Below are 16,922 nucleotides of genomic sequence, written 5' to 3'. Positions count from 1 at the left end.
TGATCTATGCTTCCTCCTATTGTCACTTCCGCCAGAAATGAATCATTGATTTGATCTAGTCCCCAGGTGTGCTTCACTGCAATTTTAGTGCATTGGCGCAGTGCACCTTCAAAAACATAACTAAATCCCCTTCCCTAAAAAGACAATGATAATAGACATAGTTTATCTTCAGTGTTGAATATATACTATAAATTTAGTGTGTATCGTTTCATCAATGTCCAATGCTTGATTCTAATTAATTGACCAAAGTTCATGTTAAATTTTATATTATATTTTTTAACACACTCTAACATATTCATTGTATATGTTTAACAATTATATCAATTTTGATTGGGATGAGGTTCGAACGTAAGACCCTCTTTATGAAAATCAATGAGTAAATTAAGAATAATAAATAGTTAATGGAATTTTCAGTTACTAAATTTTACAATACAAGGGTATTTAAGAAAAAGTAAATGAGAAAAATAATAAAAAATTAATAAAATTATAATAATATGAACCATTCATTTCAACAAACAATTACACCAACATTTTTAGTTCTCGTTATGAGCCTAACTTTATTGTCTCTTATTAGATTTGTAGAAAATAGTCAATACCACTATCGATACATGTATCAATTTGCACCACAGAAAAATGTTAAATATTGAGAACAACTCCAAAGTTGGTCGGATTGTTGGCTTAGTAACTATACAATTCTAAGTTCGACTTCAGTGGGAGTGAACTATTGATTTTTTTGGTTTAAACCAGTCAACTATGGACAACCTAAACTGATTTACCACCAAAATTTTTATACACCATCAAATAGTGACGGCATGTTAAACAATATTGTCTGCACGAGCTTAGTTCACTGGTTCAATAGACAATATTTGGGAGAAGATACCAAAGTTCAAAACTTGACAGTGGCAGTATGTGGATTATGCCTAAACTGTGCATATCTCTTGTGCGGGCACTTACATTTGACCATATCTGCTGAGCTACTGAGTTATCGTAATTTACATCCTCTTACATGCTCTGTCAGGTCGGGTTAAAGATGCAACATTTTTTTGAGAGAAAAAGCTTAAACAATGTTAAATATGTATTGATTTTTTTTTTTGAAGAACCAGAATTTCAATTCATTTCTAGGGGTGGGCGTAATTTGGATTATCCGAACCAACATCCGAAACTCGAACTGAATTTTAAATTTTGGGTGAACCAAAATAGTTATTGGTTCGAACATTTTAAATTTTAGTATATCCGAATATAAATTCGGTTCGGATATCGGGTGTTAAAAATTTATCTATACCCGGCCCAAAATCCGAACTAACCGAAATTTTATTATAAATATAATAATATAATTTATATATTTAGTTTTAAATGTATTTCATAATTAATAATACATTAATTTTTTAAAGTCTATTATTTAATTATTAGTATTTGTTTTATTTTTAGTTTCATAGTATATGAAAAAATATAAATAATAAAATAATAAAATCATTAAAAAAAATTAAAATTGATAAAACAATATTTTGGGTATATCCAAACTAACTCTAAATAATTTCACTCGAACCGAACAAATTCAAATTAAATTTGGTTCGAATATTGGATGTAAAAAACATCACTAAAAATTTTCAGATATCCGAAATAAAATTTGGGTATCACCCGAACCGACGTCCACCCCTATTCATTTGGCAAATTATACCGTACACCAGGGCGCCCTGGTCCAAAACGACGTCGTTTTGTACCTTTTCGTGTATCTGTGTTAACTCCTTAAAAAAAATAATGTTTCGAATGTACAGAATTGTATAATAGAATACACAGAATTTTATAATTGAATACATATAATCTTTTTTGAAAGGATAATACACATATTCTAACATAATACATAGTATACATAAACTCTTAACATAATACACATAAACGCTTAACTCTTTAAAAAAAAATCATGTTTCGAATGTACAGAATTATATAATAGAATGTACATGATTTTATACCTGGAAACACATAATTTTATAACTGAAAATTCTCATGTTTCGAATGTACAGAATTATATAATAAAATGCACATAATTTCATACCTAAAATTAACAAAACGACGTCGTTTTGGGAGGCGCAGGGCGCACATTGCTATGTGCGCCCTAGTGCACGGTATAACGATTGTATTCATTTTTCATGGATAAAACATTACAAATGATAGGAGAAGGATTTAAAAACCACTCCAAATAACCTGCACACAAAAAAAAAAAAAAAAAAACAAAAACAAAAAACAAAATATTTAGCTATCAAATGACTTGTCCGATTCACAAATCGTCTAACAAAAGATAAACTTACATGAGATAAATTACACATCAAGTTTTTAATGTATCCAAGAATAAAATGAAAGGATGAGACTCCATTGAGTGAGTTGAGACCTTGAACCATCAACAAGAGTCAGTTTCCACATACACATTTTCTTTATGTAACAAATTGGACTGGACTCTGTGAGTGGTAATAATACCAACGGGGAATAAGCTTTATCTGGAAGCAAAATAAGGGGCCAAAATGCACGTTACAAGGACTATGGGGGCTAATGTGCAATTACATATGGCAATTGCACGTGTTTTCTACATCCGATGCGAAGCCGTGGCAGCACAGTTTCTGTAGATCCCAGGTGGGTAAGAAATGCAAACGGGGTCACGGCGCACACGGCGCTCATTACTATAGAATTTTTTTTGTTAGCCTTACCCAAAATTCTCACTTTCCCATCTCTTTTTTCCATCAAATTCTGGGCTTTTGGAGCTCGATTTTGCCCAAAGTTTTCAGCTTTCAGGTTGTTCAACAACAAGATTCCCTGCTTTTTGAGGTAAGAAACTTGCGGAGTAGTATTTTTTCCTGTTTTTCTTTTTTGGGTTCTTCAATTCCTATGTAATTCCACGAAAAAGGAAAATCTTTTAGTATGCGATTGATTTTTTGCTGTGATATGAATCTGGGGTTTGATGGAAATGATTCTGGGATTTGATTTATGTATTTTGATCCTGAATGCAATCGATGTTGTTTTACAGGTACGGGGAGAGAATATTAATTTGGAGTTAAAAACACTTTTTTTAGGATATTTATTTCATCTAAAGGCTAAAAATAGAAAGCTGGAATCAAAGGTGTTTGTGGACTTGTGGTTTGTATCCAAGATAGATATCATCTAACAGGAAAAATAGTTCATTCCCTTTGGGGATTTGTTGTGCTATTTGAGGACTGTGTGTTTAGGGCAATGAATTTTGCAAAGGAAATTAGGAATTAGAAATTAGGAATTAGGAATTAGGGGTTAGGAATTAGGATATCCTATTTAAAGAGTGTTTTTGATTGATTGAGTTGTTGTGAGTGAATGGATGACACCGAGGATGATGCGAGGTATCCTCCAAACACTTGTAGGGCGGGCGATGATTACGGTTCATCTGATAATCAGAAGCGCCCCGCGTGGAGTGCCCCGGACCCTAGACATGTAGGTGATCAGTATGGCGAGGATGACGACGAGGATTCTGATGATGAAGCGGAGTTTGATGATAATATCGGGAATGGGGTTCAGGTTCAGCAGATTGGTAAGGATGAGTCGAGTGACACTGATGACGAGGATGACTTTGATACCGACTCGGGTGATACACAGAGGAATCAGAAGAAGAGGAAGCTGAAGAGCTTGTTATCTAGTTACGAGTTTGTGCCCCGAGCACCGGCTGCTGCTGCTGCTGGAGTTGCGGCGCCAAAGGCATCGGTTGGTGGGCGGAATCCACTTGCGGACTGGTCGGAGCACGAGACGTTCGTTTTGCTGGATGCTTGGGGCGATAGGTTTCTTAAACAAGGGAGGAAAAGCCTCCGGTCGGAGGAGTGGCAAGAAGTCGCGAAAAAGGTCTCGCAAGAGTCCAAGATCAAGAGGACGGATACGCAATGTAGGAACCGTTTAGATACCCTGAAGAAGAAATACAAAAAGGAAAAGACGAAGTTAGCGGAGACTAGAAGCGTGACAGGTAGGTGGGTATACTTTAGAAAGATGGATTTGTTATTGTCGTCGTCAAACCAGCAGCAAGGAGGCCTTTCTTGTGGCCTGGACTCGGGAGAATATGTCTTAACAAACCCTAAATCTCATCTAAGCCGAGCTAATGAATTGGATGAGATGAGGGATAGCCCAGGGATCTCGGTATCTGCTGATGCAGAGGACAATTCAGAGGGTCTTCCACCGAAAAGAACTAAAAAGGGAAAAAGGGGAGCTGATGGAGGATCTTCCTTCAAATTACTGGCGGACTCTATTCATAAATTTAGCGAGATATACGAGAAGATTGAGGACAGCAAGAGGCAACAAATGCTGGAATTGGAGAAAATGAGGATGGACTTCCACCGAGAATTGGAAGCACAAAAGCGGCAGATTCTGGAGAGAGCTAAGGCCGAGATTGCTAAAATCCGGCAAGGTGATTACGAAGAGAACAACGGTTCTGCTGAGAATGCGAGTGGTTAATTGATGTATCTGAACTCACTCCGATATTGTTGAAATGTAGTATGTAGGCTGCTAGCCATTACTGTATCATACATGCGAATTGGGATTGCATTTGCTGCTCGGACTACTCCTCGGAGGGCAATGTAAAATTAACATGTTGTAAGAATTAATTGCAGTGTTACCTAAAATAGCATGAGTAGTAATACAAATTAATGTTGTAATAGTTATATTTGTGCTAAATTTCTTGATTTCTGTTCTTGTTCAGTTTTCTATACACTGGCTTCTGCAGAAAACCCACTACACAGAGGAGCAGATTCATAACAGCTCTTCTCTATATATCAGTAAAACAATAGGTATCCACAGCCTTCTGTTGTGTTGGGGCCTAAAGGGTCAAGTCCAACGTCAGTGTGCATTCGATACATGGCGATCATAGCAGGTCATGGGTGGTAAGCGCTTGTCCCGACATTTTCCTGCAGTTCTCTTCAGATCTGATAACAACATTTCCAAAACTAGGGTGGGTGTGAAAGTTGTCATTTTCCCCCTAAGAACAACCCCAATAGTCATTTGTTGAGTAGTTGTTGAAACATATTTCTATGTTTCTTCTTTTCCACAAGCAAAAACGAAGTAGATGGAAAGCTCAAACAGAACATACAAGAAAAACTGTATGTAGAGATATGAATAGATGTTGTAATAGCTAATGGAGAAGATGATGGGTGCTTTTTTATCTTAAATTAAAGATTATAAATTCAATACATCATTTATGTACAATATAGGTAGAGTTGCTAATACCAAACCAGTTTTGTGGTATCCCACAAAAAAGGAGAGGAGATGTGAAGGAATAAACAGACTTCTTCTGTACTAAATATCTCGTACTAATAATGTTGCAATGTTACAATCAACGAAATGTTTTCGACAGACATGGCAGCGTGGCACACTTCATAACTACATTGATCGAGTATGCCCGAGTCAGTTGGCTTCTTCATCGCCTCTACATCCAAAGGGTTGCATTCGAAAGGTTTTACTGTCCAACAAAGTTAAGCTCACTGTTAAGAACACTGTCAACAAAATATTGGCCAGCAATTCAGCAAAGAAAGGTTTTATGATTCATATTCCCTTGTATGCAGTTCAGTCTTAAATTGGCCCACAAGGCCATTATACCATATGCTTATGCATCACTCGGAATTATATTCTTTGTCCTTTGATTTTATGCCAAAATACATTGCACCTTTTGCCCTTTTGGCATCTCACTAAACACAAAGACGATAAATAGCAACTAAAATAAGCACTTTACCTCAGGGTAACAATCTTGACTGGTAATTGTTTGGTTATTTGTATCTACAACAATTTCACACGATACCTTTCCCTGTAATGACAAAATGACAAAGCAATAAGACACTATCTCATATGATCTCCGTTACGAATTGTGGCATCTATGCACATTTAATAGAAAAGCCACAAGCTTGATTTTAAAAACACAGAATAAAAGACTAGAGGCTAGAGGACAAGGACTAGTATTGTGCATTTGTGCCATTTGCATAAATAGTTTCAGTGTGCAATGTACACTAAGTACAAACATACCAACTTGAAGACATGACAAATCGAGATATCACTTTTTCAATGAAATGCACTGAGCTAATAAGGACAAGCAAACCACAGGGGAGGGAAACTTCCTATCCTAATGACTTTTCCACAGTCCTCACCTTTATCATGCTAGATCTATATTTCTATGAACAAACATCAAATTTTGCCATTCTTCGAATCTCATTTGAATCACTTCTAGTCTTCTAGAGTTCTACTTTCCAATTATGGTAATTTAGGATTGATTGCAGCATGAGCTAGCACAGACAAATGAACACCCGGACACACAAACCCTAGAAATATCAGGTTTTCATACAGAACTGAAAGTATCTAAATCATTCTCATCATCAGAGATTCATAGAAGTGATAGCTTGTGTAAATAGCAAACAAAACTAAGTGCACCATTAACTTCTGAAGATCACTTGCCCAAACTAAGTACTCACATATTGCACCCAGTTCAGGTCAATCCATAATAACAGAAAGGCCAACAAAACCAAATTGTTAGGTAGAAAAGATTAAATCGAAGATACAATTTGAAATGTGATCATGAAAGGATTTCATATTTGTAAGTCTTCAAAAACTAATTCATGGAATGTCATCAATCATAGGATTATTATTTTTCTTTAAAAAAGAAGAAGAAGAGAGTTACCTCGAGAGGAATATGAAAGAAGAGCAAATCGAGTTGGCCATTAATCCGAGTAACCGTATCGAAAGTAATCGAACCCTTGGAAACGTCCTCGATTATCGAAAGCACATCGCTGAAGATCTCAACGCCTTCGAGCTCAAGCGTGGCGTTGATGTACGAAGAGGCTCTGGCTTGGAGGTGTCCCTTATCCGACGTGACGTTCCCCAGCTGCTTTCCTCTGTAGCCGATCCATACAACCAGCGATGTATAGTCGATGGAGTAGAAGTTAGGGTTGCGGACCTTAACGCTGAGGTCTAGGGTTATGTCGATGGAGAGTGGAATCAAGTGAATTTTGAAGCCCTGGAGCTTGAGTCGGGCGACGGAGACATCGGGGCCGGAAGGCCAGAGGAAGAACACGGCGACGGCGAGGAGAACGATAACGGAAACGCAGAGGAGGAAGTTCCGGCAGCTCCGGTCGAAGATGGGACGAGGGCGAGGGTAAGGTGGTAAAACAATGATGTATTGGGGTTGTTGTTGGGGTTCCGATGGCAGGGACTGGTAGTGAACAAACTGTGCCGGAGAAGAAGGCGATTGCCCGTCGGATTTTTTAGAGGAAGTCATTTTTTGCTCGTCGGAGAGGAGGACAACGGAATGAGTCCGGCGACAATGGAAGATATCATAAATTTATACTCCATCGCTCATCCCTCCCTCTTAATATGTTTCCGTCTACCTTCAAAATTCTGTTTCCCTCGATTTCATACTATTTTGATGTTTGGTAAAATGGTAATATTCTTCTCTTAGAGAAATGCTATTTATCATACCTTATAATTATACTATCATATCATTTCTTCTCTTAATTGTTTACAAGTAAAAACGATATTGACTTGTTGAGCTTAGTAGATTGAGAAAATATATATATAAACAGAAAGCAATTGTTTACAATATGATTTTTTATATTCAGTTCAAACAAAATTTTTTTAGAAAAATAAAATTTATTTTTCAGGTAATTAAATGACAAAAAATGTCGACGAGTATAATTAAATGATAGAAAGTAATATTTTTCTCTAATTCAATAATGAGAAATGTCATTTTGCCTTTATATTTTGATCAAATAGTTTCCATTTTTTTCATGTACTTTTTAGTATTTTTTTAATTGATTTTTTTTAGTATTTAATAACACTAGTACAGTCATGTATTACTATAATTAACAATTTGTAAAGTATTTGGTAATTTGTATAATATATTACCGAGTATTACTATTAAGAGTAACCTCAGTCAAGTTTTTCCTCACAATTTTTCATTATTTTTTAGTGGAAATGTATTTTTATGACGCATTGTACGAAAATCACAAGGATATAACACATTTGAGTAGAATTTTCTTATATAAAAATATTCAAATACATTTTACAAAAGAGTTTGACAAATTTTATTTATTTATTGAAAACATTTATTTATTTATTTATTTTTTTTAAAAAAAAACAACAAATGCATTTGCCAAATGTGTTTGAAGAATTTCAATTAAAAATTTGTCAAAAAAAAAAAACATTTGAAAATGCGTTTGAGGTACAGTCAAAGACTCAAGCACGTTTTTTCTAGAGTTGGCCAAATTTGAAAAACTTCTCATTTTTTTCAATGCTATGAAAAGTTGTTCATTTTAATTAATTTTAAAAAATCTTCAAACCATTGAGCTTACTCTAATGATTTCAAGTAGTACCATATATTATTGGCACTTATGCCAACATCACTTTAGAAAATTTTCAAATTTTATATATTAATACTAAATTAATATTACAAAAATTAAATTGTAAAGTACTTGAATTAAGTATAGTTAATTATCAAACACTTAAAATGGATAATATGGATAATGGGAGTCTTCAATTTACATATTATAGATTATTATTGTAATAGTTTGAATAAATTTAAATATATTATGCAATTTGTTAACTATTTTTTAGGTGCATAAAATTTTAAATGAAGAAAAACTACATAGATTCAAAACTAGATGTCTAGATTTGTACTTCAAAAAAGAATTTACATTAAAAAAAAAAAAAAAGATTTGCAAATTGCCTATCGAGGAAGAAAAATGTAGGCACATTGTAATACCTGATTGTTGGGAATTCAGTTTTCATTTTTTTTTAATATCTTTTTTCCATTGAGTATTACCAATTCCATATTTTGATACTCCTGAAAGGTTGAAAATTATCACAAAAAACTGTTTGGCTCAAATTAAAAGAGTTCATTTAAGCATGTAGGGCAAGAGGTTGCTAATGTCTTTAGGAGAGCTATTTTTCAAACGAGACCCAATTAAAACTTGATTGAATTAGTTTTACATTTCCAAATGCAAAATAATTATGCTCTCATATGGCATCAGATACATTTTGCTCTGTTGAAAAAACAGACGTATAATGACAAGAATCAAAGTACACATTGTATATTGTCCAGCAAGCCTTTAGCCAAAAAGGCCGAGACCATTAAAAAAAACACCAATTTATGGATTTTTCCAAAACCAATGAATCATCTACCATTCTAACCACACGTTTGCAAGCCAAATATTGTGTTTCAATGGTTTTACTTTACATCCCAATTCTGCTTCAGTGTTGCAAAGACGCAAGGACATCATGCTCCTTTAGACGTCTTTGAAACTGAGCCAAACGGTTCTGCAATTTAAGAATGCCAGCAGCCTTTTGGGAAAGGATTGCATTCAGTTGGGATACATAATGGTCTAGCTGATTCCCCGGTTGATCTGCTTCAACTAAGAGGTTCATTTCCTGAAACATAGCATGACCAAATTTGTAAACATCCATAAGCCTAAAGTTTGAAAAATGCAATGTGTTTTGTATCTGTGAAGTGATAAACAAACATGACTGCCAGCAAATAGTATACCGGTTAACATCACTTGCAAGCTCAAAATTTTGATGAGTTTGGAAAGTTTGACAAGTTAAAATAAATAACTATTCCAATGTTGGAGTGTGACACTAAAAGCTAAAAAAGTGAGTGATTCCCCTAATATTTTATAAGGAATAAGGGTCAAATAGGGGGGTCACCGAACTACACATGAAAATATAGGCCATTGAACTCAAAAAAAATTTTAAAAAATGCAATTGGGTCTCTAAACAACGCAAAAAGATGCAATTGAACCAAAAGTGACCTGTTTACCTATTAGTTTGCTGACGTGGAAGTTATCATATTAAAAAAAAATTATTTTATTTTAATAATTTTAAATAACAAAATTTAAAAAAAAATCCACTTCATCTCCAGGCTGCCGGAGACGAAGATCCCAAGACGGAGACTTAGAGGTCCCTTCGTCTCCAGGCTGCCGGAGACAATACTGGTTCTTCAGTGGAAATCTTCTTTAAAAAAGAATTGTTATTTAAAATTATTAATTTTTTTTTAACATGATAACCTCCACGTCAGCAAACTAACAGGTAAACAGGTCACTTTTGATTCAATTATATGCTTTTGCGTTGTTCAGTGACCCAATTGTATTTTTTTTTGAGTTCAATGGCCTAATTGCATTTTCATGTGTGGTGATGGCCATTATTCCTATTTTATAATTCTGTGATTAAGAGATATAATAAGCAAATAAATGTCATTGCTAACCTCTCTAACAATGTCCATAGTGTCTTCTACTAGTCTCCGGTGAGCATTTACAAGATCTTCCTCTTCCTGAAAAGATAAAATATAAAGTCATACAGAGGTCGGCACCAAATGCTTAAATTGATATGTTTTCAAGGTTTAATGATAGACTGGCCTTCAGGACCAATTATTAAATCATTATCTGCAGTCAAATACTTGTGAAGTTTAAATTGATTTGTTTTCAAGGTTAAATTAAAGGCTGACCTTCAGCAGATCATTTAAATCATTATCTGCAGTTGAGTACTTAGGCTCTGTTCTAGGTGGCTCCTTCCACTTTGTTTGGTCATTGCCTTTCCTAAATTTATCTTCTGAAATGGTAGTACTGAATGCTTCAAGTTTTGCATTCTTTTTTGGTATTGGCTTCTCTCTTTCATAGAGTTCCTCGTCCTCAGGCCATGAATCACCTGTGTCATCTTCATACGTTGATACAGAAGGCATGACTGCAGACAAGGGCAATGTTGTGGACTCCCTCAGATTAAATGATGAAGACAAAGCATCTTTCTTGGAGTTATTGCCCCCTTTCGAAAGGCTCTTCACCCTGTATAGGTTGCAGAAATGAGAAAATTTTAAAAATAAAAAAATGGCCAAAGAGAATGGAGGAAACTAGTAGCCTAGTAGGTAGATATCACAACAGTTCAAGTGTAATGTTGAGAGATTACCGATCAGCATATCTCAATGTGTTCAAAGTATGTTCACAGGATCCAGCATTTGGAGAAATGCAGGATATCATTACAGTTCTACTGTTTCCAACAAATGAGTCCCGAAGGACCTCAGTTAGTTTACTGCCTCTGAAAGGTATATGGCCTTGATCATTGTCAAGAGCTCTAATGCATTCCTTCAGCGCAAGCAAGCTTTTATTAATCTCAGCTCCTTCAATTCTGTGGAATAAGAAATCCAAACAAGAAAATGAAAGAAATATTACATATAAATACTCATTCATGAAAAACGAAATATGAACAGCATGTAGAGTAGCACGTGAAGCAATAGCAGGTTAAGATAATAGATGAACTCCTACACTAAAACTAACTATTTGGTTCTGGGCATTCTCAATACATAATGTGACCAGTAATTTCATATTGTCAACCAAACGGCTAACGCAAATGTTATGTTAGGAATGATTTTTCTGCCCAACTTGTGAATACTGGCTACAACTAGTGATAGCGTTGAGGTGTGGCTAACTGGGTAAGACACTAAGAATGCAAAAATTTATACCCATTACTGGTACCCCACCAATGAAGGTACAATGTTCAACCCAACTCTACCTAACCAGCACTGAGGTGTATGCACTACATAAAATGTATACTCCTATGTAGCTACCCCCATCTAATGACAAACCTGATAATGTCTAAACCTCTACGTCTCATATTGATCTTTGGGTGTCGGTTCTAGAGAACCCCCCTCCTCAAAGCAGAACCATTGCTATCTCAATGTAATCCTGTGCACAGTAGCTATTATATTGAAGGATAACCTGGCAAAGCCATTATTGCAATATCTATGTAATTATACACACAGTAGCTATGAATCTCAAAGGAGAACCTGGATAAGCAGAAAATATGTAGATATATATATATACCTTGTCTGCTTATCGTTGTCAGTAGTGTCAGCACCACGTTCACTTCCAGCAAGGTCAATAAAAGATAGCTTCCCAATTAGTCGAGGAGGCTTGGATTCATTGCCGTCTGCAGACCTCTTAATAGAAAGTTGAAGTATAGCATGTGATCGGGATGATTCCTCATTGGCACCAGTGGTGCCTGTACTTCTTGTTGCACTTCCTCGTTCAATAAGTTCCTTGATCATCTCCACATCTGAAACCCTGTACTCTTGCAAGCCCACAATACACACTTGCTGCTTACCATCTTCTCTCATGCAAAGTTTTCTGTGAAGGAAGTTTCATTATCATGAATGAAATGAAAAGGTTGCAACATCTAATATCTAATATTTTCTTAATAGAACTTGCCAAGAGCACTTACTTCCTATCATTAAGAAGGTCAAAGAGTTTTCCTCCATAAATCTCAAAGAAGCTGACAAACAATTGAAAGCCCTGATTCCGGTAAGTGTAGTGCATGAGCCTCAAGATATCCCTAGATGCCTTCAAGGGCAGTGGTTTCATTGTATATGTTTTGCCACTTCCTGAAGAAGATTCAAATAAGACAAGAAGAAAATCAAAGACAAGCTAAAGCTCAATTTAAAATTCAGTGTCTATTCAAAAGCAAAAGAAAGTGAAAAAGAAAGATTTTGCAAAAAACAAACAAACTTTGAGGATCTTAATAAACATTAAAAAAAAAATACAAATACAAATGAAAACATATTATGAATTGGTGAAAATGACAGGAGTACATCATGTTTTTCAGTGTTTTTTTTTTGGGGGGTAAAGAAGAGCCTGAAAGTGGATTCTGCTGATTTCATAATTACTGCACTTACAGACAGGTTTTTGTAAAGGATTAAAAAATGCACTTATGAATGACTTTTGATTTCAACAGACCCTTTGTGTGAAAAGTAGACTACTTAATTTTGGAAAAACTAATCGAATCAGAGAGAAATACATATTAGTAAGGTAAGAAGAGTAAACAACAATTTAACACATTAGGATCAAGCAATTAAAAACTAATTGAAACAGGGTTCTGTCAAATACTAAGTTACCTGTTTGCCCATATGCAAAGCAAGTGGCTTTTGTCCGTTGGAAAATAATTGGAACAATAGGCTCAACAGTTTCACGATATACCTAAAGAAATTATAACAAGGGTTCAGAAGCACAAAAATAGGTCTGTGTATCTAACACTAAATTCTGTACTGTAATCACCTCGTCATTTGAAACCTCCTCATTCAACACTGCATCAAAGACAAACTCATGTTTCTCAAGATATTGTGTTAGGTCAACCTGCACAGTATATGTAAAAAATTCAGATTTCAATTGTTCAAAACCAAAAAAGCATACAGGATCAACCTAACAAATAAGAAAGAAAGCAAGAAACTACTAGAACACAATCAGAAATTTTCTGGTGCACAAACCTTAAGCTTTGTCTCATGAACTATTAATGAGTTGGTACGAGTTTCTATTATGTCTTCCTCATTCTTCATCAATTCTTTTTTGTTTAGTGGTCTCTTTCGCACCTGCATGTAGTTAATCCATTCACAACCATGTCAAGAAAAGAAATCATCTAGTTTTCAGAAGGTAAACACCTCATTAAGCAATCAAGAAAATGATGAAAAGTAATGGTTAAGGTTTAATGATGCTTATTTGATAGGATGGAGGGAGTCCATACTCCATAGAAAGCTCTACAAAGTAAAAGGAGAAAACAAAGAATGAAGTTCTATAATGAAGAATACATAGAAAAGAAAGAAAGAAATATACCACTACTTTGATCTTTGCAACATTGCTAGTCCTTTCCTTATCAGCAGCAAAGCTCTTCATAACATTATTCTCGGGCAAGCCACGAACTTTACTACTTTGTTTATTGTTTGTAAAGTATGCATCTGAGTCATCACAGCTTTTGCCTCGAGTAAAATGGTTCATGGAAGGAGCACCATACTGGCCAGGAAGTGAAATATAAACACATTTAATGCCACACCAAATAAATGAGAAACAAAAAACATAAATCCATAGACAAATGCAACTATATATGAGTTATGGAGTTTGTTAATAATAAAATATGATACTAGGTGACAGATAGAGCATGAATGGAAACATTAGGATTGGAAAATAGTTTATGATCCACTCTGATTAATTACAACCAAACCACGATGTTGTTCTCTAAAACATATTTTCCATGTCAAGTATCTGGATCTAACAGCCCTTCTGCACATCCAAACTATAAGTACCCTTATTCAAAAGTAGGATAATCAGAAGAAAAGAACAATAGATGTATTGAGATTTCATTGTAGAAACCCTAAAATTTTCCAACAATCCTAATCTCATTCTTCAGTAACTCAATATTCAATAGCATATTAGAAAAAAGAAAGCCCTTATCAACTGAAGTAATAAACAAGCTATAAAATAAATTTTTCTAAAATAGTTCGGACTCACCAGATACTTTAAAAATGAAAAAAGAAAGCTTGAACAACATAACGATGGATTAAACTTCAAAATGCCAATCAAATTAAACTTCTAAAACAGCAGCCAGCCATAAATAGAACGCAAAATATTTTTCAAAATCTAAGGAGCTATACCTCTGGGAGGAGCTCAGTATCCAAGGAGTGTAGATCTAACAGTCCTGGACTGAACTCATTCGGCGACACCTGCTCGTCCCCATTCTTCCACTGGCCCGACGGCGTCGACGGCTCCAAAAACTTATCACTTCCCCCGTTGAAAGTCCTCTGAGGACCCCTATACGCTCTCGACCCCTGAGCTGCACCATAGTACCCAAAATCCTACTCCAATAACAGCAAACGAAAGGAAAATCAAACTATCAAACTATAATAATCTATCTCCAGATCTCAAAAATCAAATTAGAGAAATGCACGACTGGTGACTGGTCCTTACCTGTAGCGGAGGAATGGAGTTGCTAGAAGAAGACTGTAAATGTTGAAGGCCGGCCGACTGTAGCCATCGGTCGTTGGACGGATTCTCCAGGAAGTTGTCGGAGAACTGCCGCTGATGATGCGCCGCCGCACCGGATCTCTGCCTTCCCACTGCATTCATTTTTTCCTCCGTTGTATCTACTCCAAAAAGGATCAATCCCCGATCAGAGACAATCGCTTCAGCTCACTGAAGCAACGGATTGGAGATATTATTTTCTCTCTCCTGAACGTGTTTCTCTCTCTAGATTCAAATTGGGAACATGTGTTTCGAGTATCAGAGTCCTCAGGGAGAGAGATAGAGAGAGATTTGAAGCTCCGTCGCATTTCAAAAGGAATTAATTAATTATTTTTCATTTTGTTTCCCATAATAAAAGTGGAAATTTACTGAAACCTGTAAGAGCGCATGACGAAAAGTTGAAAAAATGCAATTTTTTTTTTTTTTACCTTTTTTGATACGTAGTATTCGACAAAATTTTCTCGCCAGAACATTGTCGTTGCCTATATGATACTGTAAACTCATGTCTTCAATATTTATGTTGAGTGTAATACTAGATTTCTTCCTAAATTTATTTATAGAACACTATATTTATCAGTCTATTTGTATTATTTTATATAATAAAATTATTTTTATATGTATTAGCTATCCGAATCAGATACGCACGAAAATTTACTACAATTATAGCTATTCATTCTGATTTTTTTTTTTTACTATTACTGTCCCCACTGATGCTCGAACAGTCTAGCTCATGACCTCTCATTTAGAAGAGTCACTTCGTGTCACTAGACCACAAGACCATTAACATTATGATTTTAATATAGGAAGAAAATGAAATAAATAAAAATTATAAATTTATTTTTCTATATTAATTAGATAAAATAATAATTTTTTTAAAAAATATGATAATAAAGTTACAATAATTACACTATTAGTCTAATTTTAATTAATTATTTTCTTAATATTATTTACTGAATCAGTTAGTTGAGTCGGGACTAATATTAATTAATTAATTAAAGAAAGGGAGGATTGAAATTTGGCACGTGTGAGGGTTGTGATTGGCTAGGCTTCCATGGTTTGTGAGGCTCTGGTCGACGGGTGGGACCCGCGGGGTTTTAAAAATGAGTATGGTGTAGACACACAGGCTCACATGGTGTGGGGCTACGTCGTTTTGTGGATTTTATTATTATTAGTGTGAGAGACACTTTCGTTATTAGTTTAGGGACGTTAATTTGACTAATTCTTCACCCGCCTTTGACTACCCATTCAAATTTCGTACTGAGCAAGGAGTAACGGGACACGTGTAACACATCTACTGTTGGGAGCATCCGTCCTACAAACTCTGGCCGTCAATTTTTAATTACACTTGGACTTGCTTGCTATTTGGTCACTTACTTAATTGGGGTTAAATTAAGAAAATTAGGGATGGTAACTATTACGGAGTAGAATTATTTGAACAAATCTGGATTTTGAATTAAATTTTAAATTTTGAGTAAACCTATTAGTTTTTTTGTTTGGATTTTTTTTTTTATCATAAAAGAAGGAGAATATCATGAGAAAAGATAAATAAATTTTATTTAACAGGTACCTTCTTAAGTCACGGCACATTAAATCATTCAACCATAAATATTGTTGAATGTGGTAACATTTTAAAACATTTTTTAAACGAGATAAAAAAATATTTATGACAAAATATAAAGGGAAAATGGCACTTTTTCCTCCTATGTTATATACTTATAGCACTTTTTCCCCCTCAATTATTTAAGTGACTCTTTTTCCCCCTGAAATGTTAAATAGACATATTTACCCTTAAAATAAATAATTCATTTATTTTTATTCTCCAATAAATTATTACTATAATTTGGTTCAAACCAGATACTATAGTAACCAAACCAAAATATTCCAATTACAATATATAATCAAAACGCGATATTTAGAGTTTATTAAAATCGCGAACTGGAATGGCCGGTTCATGTTCCGAACTGAAAAAATAAAATACATTTATTGTTGAATTTAAACTATTTTAAAATAAAAAAATAAATTTTAAAATATAGACAGTTCAAAATCGCGAACGGGATCCGGAACCGCCGGTTCATGATCCAATTTTTTTTTATTCTTAAATTTAATAAATTGAAA

The 16,922-nt window shown here is 34.8% G+C and overlaps 3 protein-coding genes across 4 annotated transcripts; 1 reads left to right on the top strand and 2 right to left on the bottom strand.

Moving 5' to 3' along the window:
* Nucleotides 1–2,604: 2,604 nt before the first annotated feature.
* LOC109192548 (trihelix transcription factor ASIL1-like) lies at nt 2,605–4,674 on the top strand. The gene is made up of 2 exons (XM_019343232.1): nt 2,605–2,817; nt 3,017–4,674. The coding sequence occupies exon 2, from the start codon at nt 3,334–3,336 to the stop codon at nt 4,453–4,455; it is 1,122 nt and encodes a 373-aa protein (XP_019198777.1). The 5' UTR covers nt 2,605–2,817; nt 3,017–3,333; the 3' UTR covers nt 4,456–4,674.
* Nucleotides 4,675–5,122: 448 nt separating this feature from the next.
* LOC109192549 lies at nt 5,123–7,400 on the bottom strand. Its single transcript, XM_019343233.1, has 3 exons — nt 6,662–7,400; nt 5,726–5,797; nt 5,123–5,455 (listed from the first exon to the last, which is right to left on the bottom strand). Exons 1-3 carry the CDS (start codon nt 7,256–7,258, stop codon nt 5,453–5,455), a joined length of 672 nt encoding a protein of 223 aa, XP_019198778.1. The 5' UTR covers nt 7,259–7,400; the 3' UTR covers nt 5,123–5,452.
* A 1,599-nt stretch (nt 7,401–8,999) lies between these two features.
* On the bottom strand, nt 9,000–15,111 carry LOC109192505 (kinesin-like protein KIN-13B). 2 transcript variants are annotated; one of them, XM_019343179.1, is made up of 12 exons: nt 14,754–15,111; nt 14,441–14,641; nt 13,626–13,802; nt 13,283–13,384; nt 13,074–13,151; nt 12,914–12,995; nt 12,244–12,403; nt 11,847–12,149; nt 10,933–11,151; nt 10,478–10,811; nt 10,238–10,303; nt 9,000–9,405 (listed from the first exon to the last, which is right to left on the bottom strand). In XM_019343179.1, exons 1-12 carry the CDS (start codon nt 14,910–14,912, stop codon nt 9,229–9,231), a joined length of 2,058 nt encoding a protein of 685 aa, XP_019198724.1. In that variant the 5' UTR covers nt 14,913–15,111; the 3' UTR covers nt 9,000–9,228. The 2 variants fall into 2 exon arrangements, with proteins under 2 accessions (XP_019198724.1, XP_019198723.1); XM_019343178.1 differs by having other exon boundaries at nt 13,626–13,820; nt 14,754–15,110.
* Nucleotides 15,112–16,922: the final 1,811 nt, after the last annotated feature.

This window comes from Ipomoea nil, unplaced genomic scaffold, assembly GCF_001879475.1.
Source record: "Ipomoea nil cultivar Tokyo-kokei standard unplaced genomic scaffold, Asagao_1.1 scaffold1770, whole genome shotgun sequence".
NCBI classification, from domain to species: Eukaryota; Viridiplantae; Streptophyta; class Magnoliopsida; order Solanales; family Convolvulaceae; genus Ipomoea; species Ipomoea nil.
Note: the sequence above shows the minus strand (reverse complement) of the source record. Positions and strands in the feature narration are given on the sequence as shown.